We start from the raw sequence: 16,391 nt of genomic DNA on the forward strand, positions 1-16,391 counted from the left end.
TGGCGATTACAGAAGTCAAACTAAGGAAACTGATCAACAACCTTCCTCGTCTTCTAACAGCTTTTACCGCTCATCCACGAATTATGAATTTATTACATTCTAGCTCCATCTAGAGTTGAAGCTGAGATGTGCAATATAATGCAGGCTGAACTCCAGTTTCTTGTGCAATTAATATTCAATCATATTTTCATCATTGGTTGCGGACCAATAAAAATTAGGCAGTAGTTTGGAAAACCCTGCTCTATCTCCATCAATGGTAGCCAGTAAGTGACACACACACACACCTGAGGGTTACTTACCATCAAAAGGGTAGAGCGCTTTGCAGTTCCCGATGGTAGGCAGCGTCTCCTCGTCGTCGAACTCGTCGTCAAACTCGGGCGTGCTGGCTGCGAGCGGCTTGGCGTTGGCGTTGTTGGCCTTGACATGAATCTCGGAATTCTGCTCCTCCGTGTAGCTGCCGTCCGGGCTGCTCGAGGGCCAACACGCACAAACACAGTAAAAGGCTATGAACGTCTTTTATCGTAACTTTCAGCGACTCATGATGAGGACACCTTACCTCTCTCTGTCCTGAGCACAGTTGTTGTTGACCGCCGTGCTGCTGTTGCTATCGTAGAGGACCACACTTCTCCGTTGCGTGTCGCTTTTGGAGGGCATCCTTTCCTCCACTTCGGCCAGCCAGCCCTGAATTGGTTGACAAAATACAAATGAGCTCTCTGGATGCCATTGACTCTGACAGATGTCCAATTTGTTTGGACTCATCACTGTGAATGAGTGTGTATGGAATTTTGGTTAATACTAACACTAAGACTAATGATATCACAGTAATTAATAGTCATTTTGTTGTTTGTAAACAATGAGGAAACACATTATTTTTAAAATGTACTAACTTTTACAGGTAGTACCCAGTTTACGACGTGCTCGACTTCCGTGATTTTAACTTTAGGATGCCGAAGTCTAGTCGCGTAAACAGTACCTTATTGTACTTCACAGTATCTTATTTTTTACTTTATTTTATTAATATGCAGGGCTGTAGCTATCGATTATTTTAGTAGTCGATTAATCAATGAACTGCTTAGTTCGAATAATCGAGTAATCCGATAAGGCCTCAAACGGTATAAAAAATAAATAAATGAGGATCTAAGTACAACAAAAGAACAATTGGCTAACTTACAGTGCCCTTCATAATTATTGGCACCCCTGGTTAAGATGTGTTTTTTAGCTTCTAATAATTTTTTTTAATTCAAATAATATGGGACCTTAATGGAAAAAAAGAGAAAAATCCAACCTTCAATACAAGTGCATTTATTCAGTGGGGAAAAAATCCCACATAAAGAAATAATTATTTGACATCAAATAATGTGTGTCACAATTATTAGCACCCCTGGTGCTTTGTACAACCCCCTTTTGCCTTGGGGACTGAGATGGCCATGGGAGGAGTTTGATTTTGTGTCTGGTGAACCATTTCTGTGTAGATTTGGCCATATGTTTAGGGTCATTGTCTTGCTGAAAGACCCAGTGACGACCCAAGAGAGGGCAACAGATTTTGATTTAAAATGTCCTGGAATTTCAAAGCATTCATGATGCCATGCACCCAAACAAGGTTCCCAGGGCCTTTAGAAGCGAAACAGCCCCACAGCATCACTGACACACCCCCATACTTCACAGTGGGTATGAGGTGCTTTTCAGCATGCGCATCTTTCGTGGCACGCCAGACCCACTTAAGAGTGTTTGTTGCCAAAAAGCTCAATCTTGGTCTCATGTGACCAAACCACACGGTCCCTGGTGTGCTTTGGTCAGATGAAACCAAGATTGAGCTTTTTGGAACCAACCAACTGTGTCAATATGGACCAAACTCTCTGAGGAATGCTGCCAGCACCTTGTTGAATCCATGCCACGAAGAATTGAGGCACTTCTGAAGGCAAATGGGGGTCCAACCCGTTACTAGCATGGTGTACCTAATTAAGTGGCCGGTGAGTGTATATGAACAATTCTCTTGACAAATCGTTCAAACACATATTCCCGCAAAAACGGCTAAATATACCTATAACCTAAATTACGAATGCAATAAAAACATTAGATAAAAAACAAAAACAATCTTATTGTTACGGCTCACTCACCCTCACCTTCACCTCCTCCTCCCACTCCTCACTGATTCTGCTGTGCACACCTGTCATCAATCACCACACCTGCCTCCACTTCACAATCAACAGCCTGCCACTACAAAAGACCGGTCTGCACGTCATTCAATGCCAGAGCTTCACCTAACCTCACATGGTAAAGTACAGGCCAATCAAGCAACCAAACTTTGACTTATTCATATCCCTTTTCTTCACAGCAACTCCAAGCCTTCCAACTCTGTCGAAGGATTTGCAGTGCCACCACCTCTGGTCATTCCTTTATTATTTTCTTTTCAATAAACATGCCCTCGGGCTCCTCGTCACCTCTGACTCCTCACTGCTGTGCTTTTGGGTCGAACTAGTTTTCTAATCAAATTACTTCAGTTAATCAACTAATCGTTGCAGCACTATTAATATGACATGTTCTCACTAAATGTGGCACTGTTCATCTTGGCAGAAAACAAGGAGAATGTACTTTTTGAAGCTTTTTATTTCACTTTTGATAATTTGTAAAGCTGTAACACACATACAGGTATGTACCCTTATGTTCAAAATGACACATTTTAACAATAAAACACTTGACAGAAAACAATTGGTGTTCAAATGTCCATCTAGTCTGATCAGTATGTAAATTTAGTAGACTAAATTAGCCTAATTTGCCTTACAAAAAGTCCACTAGCTTTAATGCTATGAATGCTAACATATTTACAATTCTCATAGCAAATCGCTCACACATAGCTCCACGAACTGTAGCTCTAAACTTAGTTACAAATGCATGCACAAACATATATTAGCAGAAAAAACTTACAGCCTTATGTGGGCCAAGCTAGAGTGCAACTGTTCTTTATCCATTTCAGACAAGTCTGCTCCTCAGTCATACAAGGCGAAAGTCCAGCCAGACCCAACGCTGCCACCAAAAGCCGGTGTATCCTCCATCATTAAATAAGATACAATACTTTTTGGGCTTTTTGAATAGTTACTTTGAGATTTAGGGGTATATAAAGGCTTAATACAAACTCACGCGGAAATTTCGGTTACGTCACCAGCATACGAACGGAACTCATTGCACACTCAAATGTTTTCGTCAGAAGAAAAAATTCAAATATTTTAGTCCAAAAGTAAATAAATACAGCTTTCCAACAGTTTGGAATGAACATAACAGACAAGCACATACTGTAGTGTCTACAAGGACAACGCCAACATGGTGATCATACATGCTCAGCAGGAACACAGTACATAATTTTCAATTAATTGAACCCACCTGGACCCCATTAACTGAATGTAAAAAAAAGAATGCTCACCATGCTAAAATTAATGCTAATGCGAATGTCATGCTAATGCTATGAGTTACATTTAGGACACCGGTGAGAGTGATCCCACCCAAAACTGCTACGATGCAGTACTACATGGACAATAAGAAAATGTCACTCAATGATGACATATGTCATTTGTCTCGTTATGTTTCAAGGCCATTTCAAACTAGCGGCAGCCTATTGTGAAGGGTTCAGAGGCAACCCAATCATTGTGCATGTGGGAGCGGACTTCTTGGCGAAAGTGAGCAGTGGACGGCCGTCTTGGGCGGAACGGCAAGTTTGAATGAATTTATGTCGAGAGGCGGGTCCCAGAGCGCCACTGCGCTTATGTCAACAACTGAATAGCAGAGGGGCAGGCCTACTTATATCTATACTATCAGGCTGTTACGGCCGACAGATATACGCAAATCACGGCCGACGAAACCTTGATAAATGCGCTTTTGTAAAGTTCGTGAGCTCTGATACACTTGAAAAATGACTCACATACCTTCCTTGCTAAGCTAAATGGTACCTCGATGTGCATTTGTGTGGAAATGTAGTTCAGGAAGAACAAAAAAAACTATTCACCTTCTCACCAAAACTAGTAATACTCTTTACACAGCGATTATAATGACCCCTACTCTTTGAAATAGGAAAAGTCGTTATTTTCTTGAGCAAAAATAAATGCACTGATGCTTGGGACTATCGTAAATATGCTGGCCGCTTTTTACTTCCTGACAGCGTCTACTTCAGGCTATATGGCTCCTCCCATTTTGTGCTTGCTGTGGACTGCTCTTCAAACTAGGCTGACGCTAGTGTGAAAATGCCTTTAGTCTCCCAAGACACGTTTTTAGGTCGTTATCGTAAACTAAATATTTCTGTTATCGTCATCGTTGACGAAAGAAAAGAAAAGAAAGAATGCTCGCTCCATCTAGTGTTAAAGCTGAAAAGTGCAAGAGAATGTAGGCTGAGTTGAAGCTTCTTGTGCGGGCCATATTCAATTATATTTTCATAATTTGCTGCGGGCTTTTAAAAACTGGGCAGCAGTTTGGACACCCTATTTAATACACATATTCAATCTTCTTTGAATAAATAAAGCACTGGCAACAGTGAAGCAGCTCATGTTCTCCTAATATGGCTAATAAGAAGCCTATTTTGGAAGAAACCCAACTGCAGATGCTTGAATGTCTGGCTGCCTTTCAGTAAACCAAACAACAGGAGTGTGTCGACTCACCTCGAATTTCTGCATTTCAAAGCGCAGTTTATCGATGTTTTGCGCCAGCTCAGCCAGCCGGGGGTCCACGCTGGCGGGGTCACCCATCTGCGGGTTCTTCACATAAACGTCTTTCATCTTGGTGAGCGCGTCCCTGATGAAGGAAGGGGAAGAGCTGTGTCAGCATTCATCCGTGTTTAGATCGCAATCTTTGGCAAAGCACCTCTGGTCCATCTCCTTTTGAATGTCTTTGTTGAGATCGTCAATCTTGCCCTGCAGCTTCTTCCTACGCTGCTCCGGTGGCAGGTGGCTGAAGTCCTCAGGTCCAGAACCCTACAAGAAGAGCAGCAAGAAAGTATAAATACAACAAAAGTAAATGTTGCCGGATGGCTCCTGTTCGGTGAGGTATCCTCCCTTTGCGTTGAAGTCAACAAGGACCTGAAAGCTTTTCGAATTATAAACTGTCTGCAGTTGGTCAACTTGACATCTAATTTTTCAGGAACTTATTTTAAAGGGGAAGTTCAGAATTTTTGACGTTAGGCTTATATTTCGAGTTAGTGGGGGTTTAATTAGTCGGTGGAGTTGGTTTCAACAAATGATGTTGTTCTGGAGTGGCTAAGCTAGCACGAGTCAATGAAGCTTGCTAGCACGCCAATAAAAACAACATGAGAATCACTACGACTCATGCTATCAATAGTATTGGTTATGTTTTCGGGATAAAGTTATTAAAATTACCATAGCATGTCAATAATTGTTAGAGGTACACGATATTTATCGGTCCGATAATTATCGATCTGATAATAGGAATTATGACGTCATCCCAATAAATCCGATAACAATATGTTATCGGGCCTATTAATAATATTTTTGGCACTGTGTCGGATTGGGATGTATGCATTTGTTTCCACTCCTGTTTTGCCAGTATGCAAAGTTTTGTTACTGTTCTAGAGTCCATATTTTTCCTTGACTGAGTTATAAATCTTACAATGGCAATCAGCAAATGTTTGCATTTTACAGTGTTATGTTTACAAGTTCTTGAGAGGCCTTTTATTGATAGGCTTGCTGTTCTATAATTGCCACGTTAAGAAAGTTGTTTCATGGATCAAGACGACAAAAGTCTCCTCTTCTGTTGCACCAAATGTTTTATCTGCTGACAAAGCACAATACCTGTTGGATTTATGTTTGTTTTAGATCAGTTTTCATTGTTCAAGGGAACACATCGTCAATGATATTGACTGATTGATTGTGATTGACTCAAATTATATTTATTTTAAAAAATTAATATGGGCACTTCATTTGAAGTCAAAACTGTTCTTGTTTTTGTTTTGTTCATTATAATAATGTTCATGTCATCATGAAAATTCTGGTTCGGTCAATAGCAAATGCTATGCTGAATCAACCACTAGTATTTTTGACCTACAGTTGTTTGAAAACTCAGGTGAATATACATTGAAAAATTATATATATATTATCGGTTATCGTATCGGTATCGGCCTTGAGGAGCAGGAAGTTATCGATATTGGTATCGGTTTAAAAAAAGGGATATCGTGCACCCATAATAATTGTAGTATGAACAGCAACATTTGTAATCCAGCAGCTCTGCAGGGAACAGGCTGTCTAGGATGGAGTGACGTGACATCAGTTTTTTTCACCTCTCATTTTTTAATCGGGAACGAAAGGGACTCCAAAACCCCCAAATCAATCACCCTGACGCTATGTACTGTTTACTCTTTGACCAAAACATGGCTTCGTTTGAACAGTTAGATCTGTTAATATTGTGACACATTTCATAGACTATAAAAAAAGTATCACCCTTTTTGTAGGTTGCAGAAAGTTTATATTTTGTGCTTTTTTTTTTTTTTTTTTTAATTGTACATTAAGGTTGGGACCTCTTTTTTAAAAGACTAAATAAAAACACAATTTCAAAACTTCAACAGCTTCAACTGCGTTTACATCTCAATGAGTTTTCAGTGTGACTGCTGAAACTACAAAACTACTGGTATACACATGCTTGGTCACCATAGCAACCAACAAGAGCCAATGCGAACAAGAGTGGGCTGACTTCATTTTTTGTTATTTTGCAGAAACTGATTCAGGTTTTTGCAAGTTGCACCAAACTTTTATTCAAGGTTTGGTGCAACGGTCTCCCCCACCAGTTAGGTCAATATCTATTGAAAAACAACAGGTAACGTTCACTTCTATGAATATGCAGATGAATTGGCACTCAACCCCACCCCGCCCCGCCCCCCTCCCTCAAAAAATGAGTACAATAATTGGCTATATCGCTAAAAGTCTCAATTGACACGTGATTAAAGCCAGTATTTAGCTGAAATATGTGTTTTCTCTAATCATTTCTGCATTTCAATGACAAAAATGGAGTTCGCCCACCCTAGTTCTGTGCATGCAATACATCCCGTCACTAAAACACCCTTTTAAGACATGCAAGTCATGCTACATGCGACACTTGCAACATGTTAGTGTTTCCGAACAAATCTCATTTAAAATCAAACAAAAGCCATCAAGTGATTGTTAGCTAAGTCACTAGACAGTGCCAAACATCCAATGCGTTTGAACAGAGAGTACTACCAATGATCGATCATGTTTCAGTGCCGCTGACGGTGACAGATGTCCAATACATTCGGCGATAATCATTCGCTCCAAGTTCAAATGGATTAGACGTCTATCGTTGTCAGAAGCTATGTTTACATGGACACTGATTCAGATTAAAAGCCTGGTTGGAATAAAACTGCTTGATGTACACACCCCACTGGGAATATTCTAACCCGATCCAGCCCATTCTGGTCAAGATTATATTCCAAACGAGAGGGGTGTTTTATGCCGATTGATACACCATGTTACGGAAAAAAAGAAATATATTTCCTTGCTTCTAATCATTTCATTTGTGTTGCTTGGGTCCAAACTAAATGAAAAAATGCAACTCAAAAAGTAAAAGTTTGTTATTGCTAAAATTAGAGGTTGCATTCAAAATTTCCAATTTTACGTCCTAGTTATGCAGAAAATATTTATGTTAAATGTCATTTCTTCTTCTTCGTTTCAGGTCAAACTAAGTCTATAAAATAAGGAGGAAAATATACATAAAAACATAAAAGCATTAGAAAGTACAACAGTAGAGAAAAGTGGAAATTGAATTTCAACGTTATGACCAACACTAACCTAAACTTTTTGGGAAACATAAGTGTTTTTATTAGGGCTGTCAAACGATTAAAATGTTTAATCGAGTTATTCACAGCTTAAAAATTCATTAATCGTTATTAATCGCAATTCAAACTATCTATAAAATATGCCATTTTTTTTGTAAAATATTGTTGGAACGAAAAAATAAGACGATATATACATTCAACATACTGTACATAAGTGCTGTATTTGTTTATTATAACAAAAAATCAACAAGATGGCATTAACATTATTAACATTCTGTTAAAGCGATCTATGGATACAAAGACTTGTAGTTCTTAAAATTTTAAATTAAAACCCCTCTTAATGTTTTCGTTTTAATAAAATTTGTAAAATTTTCAATCAAAAAAATAAACTAGTAGCTCGCCATTGTTGATGTCAATAATTACACAATGCTCATGGTGCTTAAACCCATAAAATCAGTCACACCCAAGCGCCAGCAGAGGGCACCAAACACCAAAAAACACAAGTAACAAGTGGACATGACACTGTGCTGTCATTTTAATCTATTTGAGCGGGGCATGTGCGTTAAATGCGTCAAATACTTTAACTTGATTAACTAAAAAAATTCATTACCTCCCGTTAACGTGATAATTTTGACAGCCCTAATTTCTATATGTCAAAGCGACAAACCAAACTAGGAAAAACCACATAGAACCTAGGCACAACATATGTGTTACATGGTGTAATCAGAGACAGGGTTATGAGACGAACACGTTGCTGGAGATATTAAAAGATCTTAAAAATGTTGTAGTGCTGCAACGATTAATCGATTAACTCGAGTAATTCGATTAGAAAAAAGCTTTGAATTAAATTTCGCTGCTTCGAGTATTCATTTAATTAGAGTAGCGTTGTAATGGTTTGTTTTGAAAGTGTTTGCATTTGTTTTATTGACTTGGGTGGATACACTGTGCTCTAGTGGCAACAGTGAATATGACATAACTCATAAGGTACCAACATAAGTATTATTTACAATAAACATTACCAACAGCCCCTTAAACCCATATTTTTCTGTTGGGCAAAAAAATCTTTGCTGATTTTTACTATACTCAAATACCAAAACAAAGTGCAATTTTTGGTCACGGATATTTCATGCTTTTATTGGTCATTTTTAATGTTAAATATACATTATTTTTTATGAGAAATTAGCAATTACGTTTGTCTTTTTGAAGTTGCGTTTTGTGTCAGCCATTTTCAAAGACCCAAAAACAGCGAAGAAGGCGTGCTAAGCCTCATGATTTGATTTCGATGGGTAAAGTTTCGTCCAATCATTTCCCAGAAGTGGCAATACCAACTAAATTTAGTGTATTTATTGATTTAGAGACACGAACGCATCATGTCCGTCAGCAGCATGCTCAGGTCTGAAGGGGATAAGGTAAGTTTTCGTTTGAGCTAATGTTTTTTTAATGCATTCGTAATTTAGTTTTTAGGTATATTTAGCTGTTTTTTGTGGGAATATGTGTTTGAGCGATTTATTTAGAGCATTGTTAAAAAGAAAAGAAAAAAAAAAAACGTTAGCATTTTGTAGCATTTAACAAGCAGACAAGTTAGCTAATTGTTCTTTTGTTGCACTTCATTTTTTTTTTTTTTTTATACCACTAGCTAAGCTCAGGTATTTTAAATTTTTTTTTTTTTTAAAAGTGCAATTCTGCATCGTTTGAAAAAACACTCCGGAATTTTATTTTGTACTTACATTTAATGCTCTTTTGAAAGTGCAATCTTAGCAAGCCTTTGTTTTACATCTCCTAAAATTGATTCTGCAACGCATTAAATGCTCCTAATCCGTTTACTTGATTATTCGAACTAACTAGTTGATAAATTAATCGACTACTAAAATAATCGATAGTTGCAGCCCTAAAATGTTGAAAAGCTTGATGGTGGAAAAACGGGAAAAATACACGAAATAACGCTAGCTAGAGCTAACTAGGGCTGCTAGAATTTTTCTGCATTCAATGCTTTTATCACACATTTATTAATTAATCTCTATCAAATAAATAAATTACGTTTTAATCAATTAAGTAATTGCGAGTCCATCCTGTTCATGTCATAGGAAAAAAAACAACAAAATCTGACTTCATTTTGGTTTGTTGGATTAGGAAAAAATGGCTTTTGACCTACTAATTCATCTACAACAAGAAGAGAAGGAGAAGAAGAAGTTTTTGTTTGTGACAACATTTTAGCGAACACTAGGTTCAAAAATAAGATTTTCATAAATGTGTACACTACATCATTATGCTGGTGTCAAAAAAAACTTCCTAATTGACGATAAATATTCTTTTAAAACTGAGCTTCTTCATTTCGCAGCATCAATCTGCACACGTCAAAATAATTTCTTCCAACTGACGTTCTGATGCATGAACACACAGGACGTACTCGGATCAATATTTTTTTGTGTCCATGAACACAGTGCATCCGATCAGAATTTTAATACAAACGCTGATCGGGAACGCTGATCGGATTGAAGAAATTTTGTCCATGTAAACATACCCAGGGGCACCACCTCCGGGAAGTTGACCCCCCCATCAGACACAAATTCATAGAAAAATTATGTCATTCGTTTGTGCTACGTTTGTTCTCGTTTGTGCTGCCATCATTCTTGAGATATTAACAATTCTTTTATTGGTTAATCTGCGGTCAGCCAGCCCCCCCGTTTTAATGTGCCAATCATTTGTGCTACATTTGCATTGTAAACATTTTCGTTCCATTTTGGAGTGACGACGTCCAGCAGCCCCCCATTTATGGCAAAATAGACCCGCTATTATGTTATGCTATGATTGTGCTGTAAAAATTTTCGTTTTTGGTGCTATCATTTTATAAATATTGAGATATTATTTCGAGTGAGTACGTCAATCGCAGCACCTTCGTCGTGGCTAACGAAGCGTACCAACTCTTTCAATAACAGGGGGGTGTCCCATTAGCTAGCGCAAATGTAGCACAAACCATTGACACTATATTTCGCCATTTTTAATAAAAACGGGGGGGCTGGTTGGCCTCAAATTGACCTATAAAAGAATTTTTAATATCTGATAAACAATAGCAGCGCAAACAATTTTTTTTTTCAGCACCAACTAGCACTAACTTAGCACAATCAAATGACATTATTTTTCTATAAATTTGCATCTGATGGGGGTCCAACTTCACGGAGGCAGTGGCAGCATTTGCCGATGCTTCAAAGGTGGAACTATTTAGAATTTTCTACTGGACGGAATCATACAATTTGGGGTACATAAGTTTCATTCTCCAATCAACACAGACAAAAATCATGCATTGCGGGGACCTCAGCCAGCGACTACATCTTCAAGTTAGTCATTTCTTGTTAGGAAGGCAGCTAAAAACCACAACAATAAAACGGGATCACCTCAATGAGATTCCTGACGTGGGAATTGAGTGTGATCTGCACCACCGAGCGGGGAATGGGAGAGGGATGAGGGGGAACGACACAGCCACGCCATCGAACAAAAAAATAACACAAATGAAAATATGACATCGTGAGACAACATCCGTCGTTATGTCACAGCAAATCCAAACAAGTCGCGTTATTGGCAAATGTGTTACTGGGTGGACATGCTTCATGCTGCTTTGATGTGGCGGTGCAGTTACTCGGTCATGCTTACCAGCTTGAGAGAAAGCTTCATGGCGGGGGAGGAAGAGGTAGGCGGGGGAGAGAGAAACAACACGGTCAACGTCAAGAGGGAAATGTGAGGGACATTCCAACTTTTCATACATAGGTCAAAAAGAATATACGCGATTGGCAGTTTCAATACTGCTAATTACAGCGGTTCTCAAACTGAGGTCCGAATTACAGCCTCGGGGTCTGAAAATGGCGATGCAATGTCTTTTCCACAAAAAAATTCAAAGTTCAAGCTAATTCCTAATGCAATATGATATATATTTTTTAATTTTACCAACATTTTGGAAGATTGCATTTCCTCTCTAGAATACATCATTTTTAAAAATGTTGGTAATTTTTATTTTTACGGTCATTAATTACCCCCCCCCCCCCCCCCAAATCAAAATAAAAAATACATGTCTTCCCTGGGTCTGAAAGTTTGAGAACCCCTGTGTTAAAGGATGAAGGGCGAGGAAATAAGAGGAAAAGCGGGTGAGGAAAGTGCAGTCGTGGAGATTTGCTTTCATGCCTTTTAGGTGTCTCTACTATGTCACACGCTGGACAGCAGGGAGTGCTAGAAGCACGCGGGCAGATCTCATACAAAGGGGCAACACATTTTTTTTGTATTTTTTTTCTGTATTCATGGTCATCCAGTTTAGAGGCTCGCGGGCTGGTGGACACTGTGTTACATATTTTTTAGCTCCACTCACGCAACCGAAAAAGTTGTACCATGATACCTTTTAATTTTTGCTTTTTGAAGCAAGGCTCGGTCATCAAACAGCGAGAGTTCACCCATCAAATTTATACTTACTAGTCAACCATTGAAATGTTCTACTAATACAGCCAGAGATTGTGAACTAGCTTTTAAGCAGTCAGGCAGACATACGGATGTAACATGTATATTGAAAAAGACTTTAGGGGCTGAATTGGAGGCCCCTAAGTGTGAACAACACTTGGATGGCTGATGAGACCAGAGGTGGGAGTAGGTCAAGTATGCAGCTCTTATATAAATCAAGTGTCAGTGGTCTAGGGCTGCAGCTATCGATCATTTAGGTAATCGATTATTTTATCGATTAGTTAGTTCGAATAATCGAGTAATCGGATAACGAACATTTCGCAAAATACATTATAAGACATATAAAAAAAAGAAAAGTGTTTATGCCTGCAATAACATATAATTTGCCTTGCTAAGATTGCACTTTAGAAAGAGCATTAAATGCAAATACAAAACAAAATGTAGTGTTTCTTAAAACTGCAAAATTTCAAGAAAGCAATAAATGCTTTTAAAACTACATTAAAATACCTCAGAACAATTGGGTCACTTGCATAAAGCAAACGTCTGCTAGCTTAGATGCTATAAAAGGTTAATGTTTTTTGTTTTTGCAAAGCTCTTAACAAATTGTTCACACATATTACCACAAACAACTGCTAAATATACCTCTAAACTCAATAACGAAAGTACAAACATATTTCCCGGGACTGACGAAATTGAAACAGTAGAACTTTTGAAAACAGTGGGTTTTTATAATCAAGTACTTTATGCCTGGAAAAAGTGTCGAGTCACGTGTCTTGAGTCCCCCACCTCTGGCAATGATATCATCGTCACGATGATCATCACATCTGCCGAACGCGCACAAAAACGTCAAGCCGGCGCACGTGATGCGTAGCATGAGGTCATCGTCTGGGGTCGTCAGACCCATAGACGGCCAGGGGCTCCTTTTAGGAGGATGGCGCGCCAACTTACGACGTACTGCCGGGCTTCAAAAGCGTACGTGGGCCGACCCAGAGTCCTCTTCATGAGCTCTTTGCGATAAATGAGCGAGCGCGGCGATTGGTGCTGCTGCTGCTTTGGTTGTCGGAGAGAACACATATCAATTGTCACACTAAAACGGTCACGTTTATGCAAAGCCATTTGAGCAGTTATATTCTTGATATTCATCTATGAGTATGCTTTATGCCCTCATGAGTTATTATAGCAAGACAAATCATCACACTAGTCATATGCTTTTGGCTGCTTTTGACAATATACAGTGGTACCTCAATATACGAAATTAATTTGTTCTGGAGTGTAAATCCCCTAATTGCTTCCAGGCTTCACTAAAAACACAACATTAAAATCTGTTATGTCCTCTGATTGCTTGTCTTTATTTGTAATGCTTTGTCGCCCCCTAGTGTAACTAGTTTGTTCGGCTCATTCTACAGACCTTATCACAAACTTGAGCTCGTAACAAACACGAAATGCTAAAAGACGAGCAAACTTCGGCAGCCATCGCTTCCTGTTTGATCTCGCTTTTTGTACCTTTTAAGTTACATTCTTTTGTTTCATATATATGAGCATTGTGGTGTCCTTTGTTTACACTTGTAGTCGAATGTAGTTGTATTATTGCACTGTTACGAATGATCTATTACAGTAATACAGTATTATCTTTCGTATGATGAATTGTTCGTAATATGAAACTGAAAAAAAAATATCGAAAAAATTTTCGTAAAATGAATTTTTCGTATAGCAACGCTTTCAAATTAAGAGGGACTACTGTACAGTATCTTATTTTGTCAACTAATTACTAAAGATGTCCCGATCGATCGGGTCCGATCACGTCATTTTCAAAGTATCGGAATCGGCATAAAAATATCAGACATGCCTTTTTTTAATAAATATGTATTTTTTATTTAAATCGTTTTCTAATTGTATTTAATGTTACAGACAAAAAAATGTCTTACACTCATCCAGAGTAGTTTTGGATTAAAGTAGGGCTATCAAATTTATTGCGTTAATGGCGGTAATTAATTTTTTTTGATTAATCACGTTAAATATTTAAGCATGCGCTGTACGACCCACTCACGCATTGTCGCGTTCAATCTATAAAGACGCCGTTTTACCTTTAGATAGCGCTAAAAGGCAGCGTATAATGAGTAGAGAGAATTTTGACAGCCTTTGGAGCCATTTTATTGTGGCTAAAGCCTTACAATACCTCTCTCAGCAATTAAAAATAACGTGGGAGGCAATGTGGGGAAGAAAGGTAGTAGTTGATCATTTTCTTAACACCCTATGTTCTTTCCCAACGCAGAGAAGATATATCAATTGGTGCCCCTACACACAGTCATGGTTGCACTTCCCATCATGCATTTGGGCAGGAGTTAAATGGCTGCAGTATCATTTACTGAAAGCTCAACAAATACACTAGATGGCAATATTTAGTCAAAATATACAAAGTAATATTTATATTTATCCTTTAAGAATTACAAGTCTTTCTATCCGTGGATCCCTCTCACAGAAAGAATGTTAATAATGTAAATGCCATCTTGAGGATTTATTGTCATAATAAACAAATACGGTACTTATGTACTGTATGTTAAATGTATATATTCATCCGAGTTTTATTCATTTTTTTCTTAATGCATTGCCAAAATGTATATGATCGGGAAAAATTACGGGAATGATTGGAATTGAATCGGGAGCAAAAAAAAAGCAATCGGATCGGGAAATATCGGGATGGGCAGATACTCAAACTAAAACGATCGGGATCGGATCGGGAGCAAAAAAACATGATCGGACCAACCCTACAGCACATACCTTGTGAATAATATCCAACACTGAGTTTGGAGCACAGTAGTGCAGCTCGCACTATATACTATATAATTCTATAAATTCTTTCACAGAGATTTGTGCCCGTAATATAAATTATTACAAATGACTGAAGAGTGTTTAATATCAGTGCAGTCAAGTCATCAACAAATGAGTTTATTATAGCAGTCCAACTTGATGGCTTGATTTGTTCGACAGGTGTGCAGAAATATATTTGAAGTCGCTCTACTAGTGTGAGGAATTGTTCCAAAATTGAGAGCCAAGAACATACAAATAAATGCTCAAACTGCTGCAATAAAATGTATCCTTATGCTCTATATAACACCTCCACTGGCAAAATTTTAGAGATAGACCTAGATATTCACAACATCAATTTTTGAACATAAGGGTGATTCTCATGAAGCTAACCTATAGTATGTCTTTGAATATTTTAGGGATAGAGTCATGAAAAACTGAAATGAAAAAATTCATTTTTAGTTGAAAGATGTCTATTATGTAGTCCAGTCCACCATTTGTTATGTTATCAAAATATGTTTTTAAACTGATTTTAGAGTCGTAAATTCATGACTGAAATGCGTCCATGTTTTCACCTCAATACAGCATCATAAATATTCAATCAATTTCATAAAAATATAAACACATTTGTTTATAACTATATCATTTAGCAGATGATTTAAAGATATAATGGTTTCTTTAAAAAAAATGAGGGAAAATCTAGTGTCCAAGGATGCAGTTTTCATTATTGTTGCACTCTATGTTCATGGTACTGTCATCATTACAATGTGTTTTTTTTTTGTTTTGTTATTTTTTAAAATAAAGTTATTCTTTCTGAACCATAATGCACCACAAAGAAGACAAGACAAAAGATAGCTACCTGGTAAGATTGTTTGATCTTTTTTTATATTATTAATAGTTGTTATGTTTACATATGCCTACTTCCCCACCTACTTTAGGTGATCATTACCGTAATGTGTAACATGACATGTTTTGAGATATTAATCAAAATGATATTTTACTGTAAATAAAATATTAAGGAGCTCAAACTGTTGATGGAAAAATAACGATCAAGTCCTCCCAGCATTCTGCTATTTTAAGCTAGCTTTGGTAACTCTCCTTCATTATCGTAATGCATAGCTTTCATGAGAATCACCCATTAGCTTTAGAAGTACTACTGTTTTTGCAAGTTTTTTCAAAACTATTTGCAAATTCTCGTTTATTGGCAACTAGTTATACATTGTATTCACTGATTTGTTTGCCAGTGGGGGCCGAATTACCCAGCTATCATCACTAGAGTTTTTCAAACAGACAACATCTATATACATTAAACATAGATAAACTGCTATCAGCCACGAAGCGGCACAAGCTGACTCCATCTGAT

General features: G+C 37.8%; 1 protein-coding gene across 21 annotated transcripts in view; it reads right to left on the reverse strand.

Moving 5' to 3' along the window:
- The window catches only part of LOC130906048 (formin-binding protein 1), a 110,270-nt gene that overhangs the window by 5,487 nt on the left and 88,392 nt on the right, over positions 1-16,391 (reverse strand). For 4 of the 21 annotated variants that reach the window (XM_057819949.1, XM_057819937.1, XM_057819951.1 and 1 more), the window contains 6 exons: positions 11,432-11,446; positions 11,176-11,211; positions 4,846-4,955; positions 4,644-4,776; positions 556-681; positions 300-477 (listed from right to left, as the gene is read on the reverse strand). In XM_057819949.1, coding sequence (XP_057675932.1) covers positions 300-477; positions 556-681; positions 4,644-4,776; positions 4,846-4,955; positions 11,176-11,211; positions 11,432-11,446 — 598 coding nt within the window. Of the gene's footprint in view, positions 1-299; positions 478-555; positions 682-4,643; positions 4,777-4,845; positions 4,956-11,175; positions 11,212-11,431; positions 11,447-13,171; positions 13,274-16,391 lie in introns of all 21 variants that reach the window. The other 17 variants (XM_057819935.1, XM_057819938.1, XM_057819936.1 and 14 more) reach the window with 7 other exon arrangements.

This window comes from Corythoichthys intestinalis, chromosome 17 (assembly GCF_030265065.1).
Source record: "Corythoichthys intestinalis isolate RoL2023-P3 chromosome 17, ASM3026506v1, whole genome shotgun sequence".
In the NCBI taxonomy this organism is placed as follows: Eukaryota; Metazoa; Chordata; class Actinopteri; order Syngnathiformes; family Syngnathidae; genus Corythoichthys; species Corythoichthys intestinalis.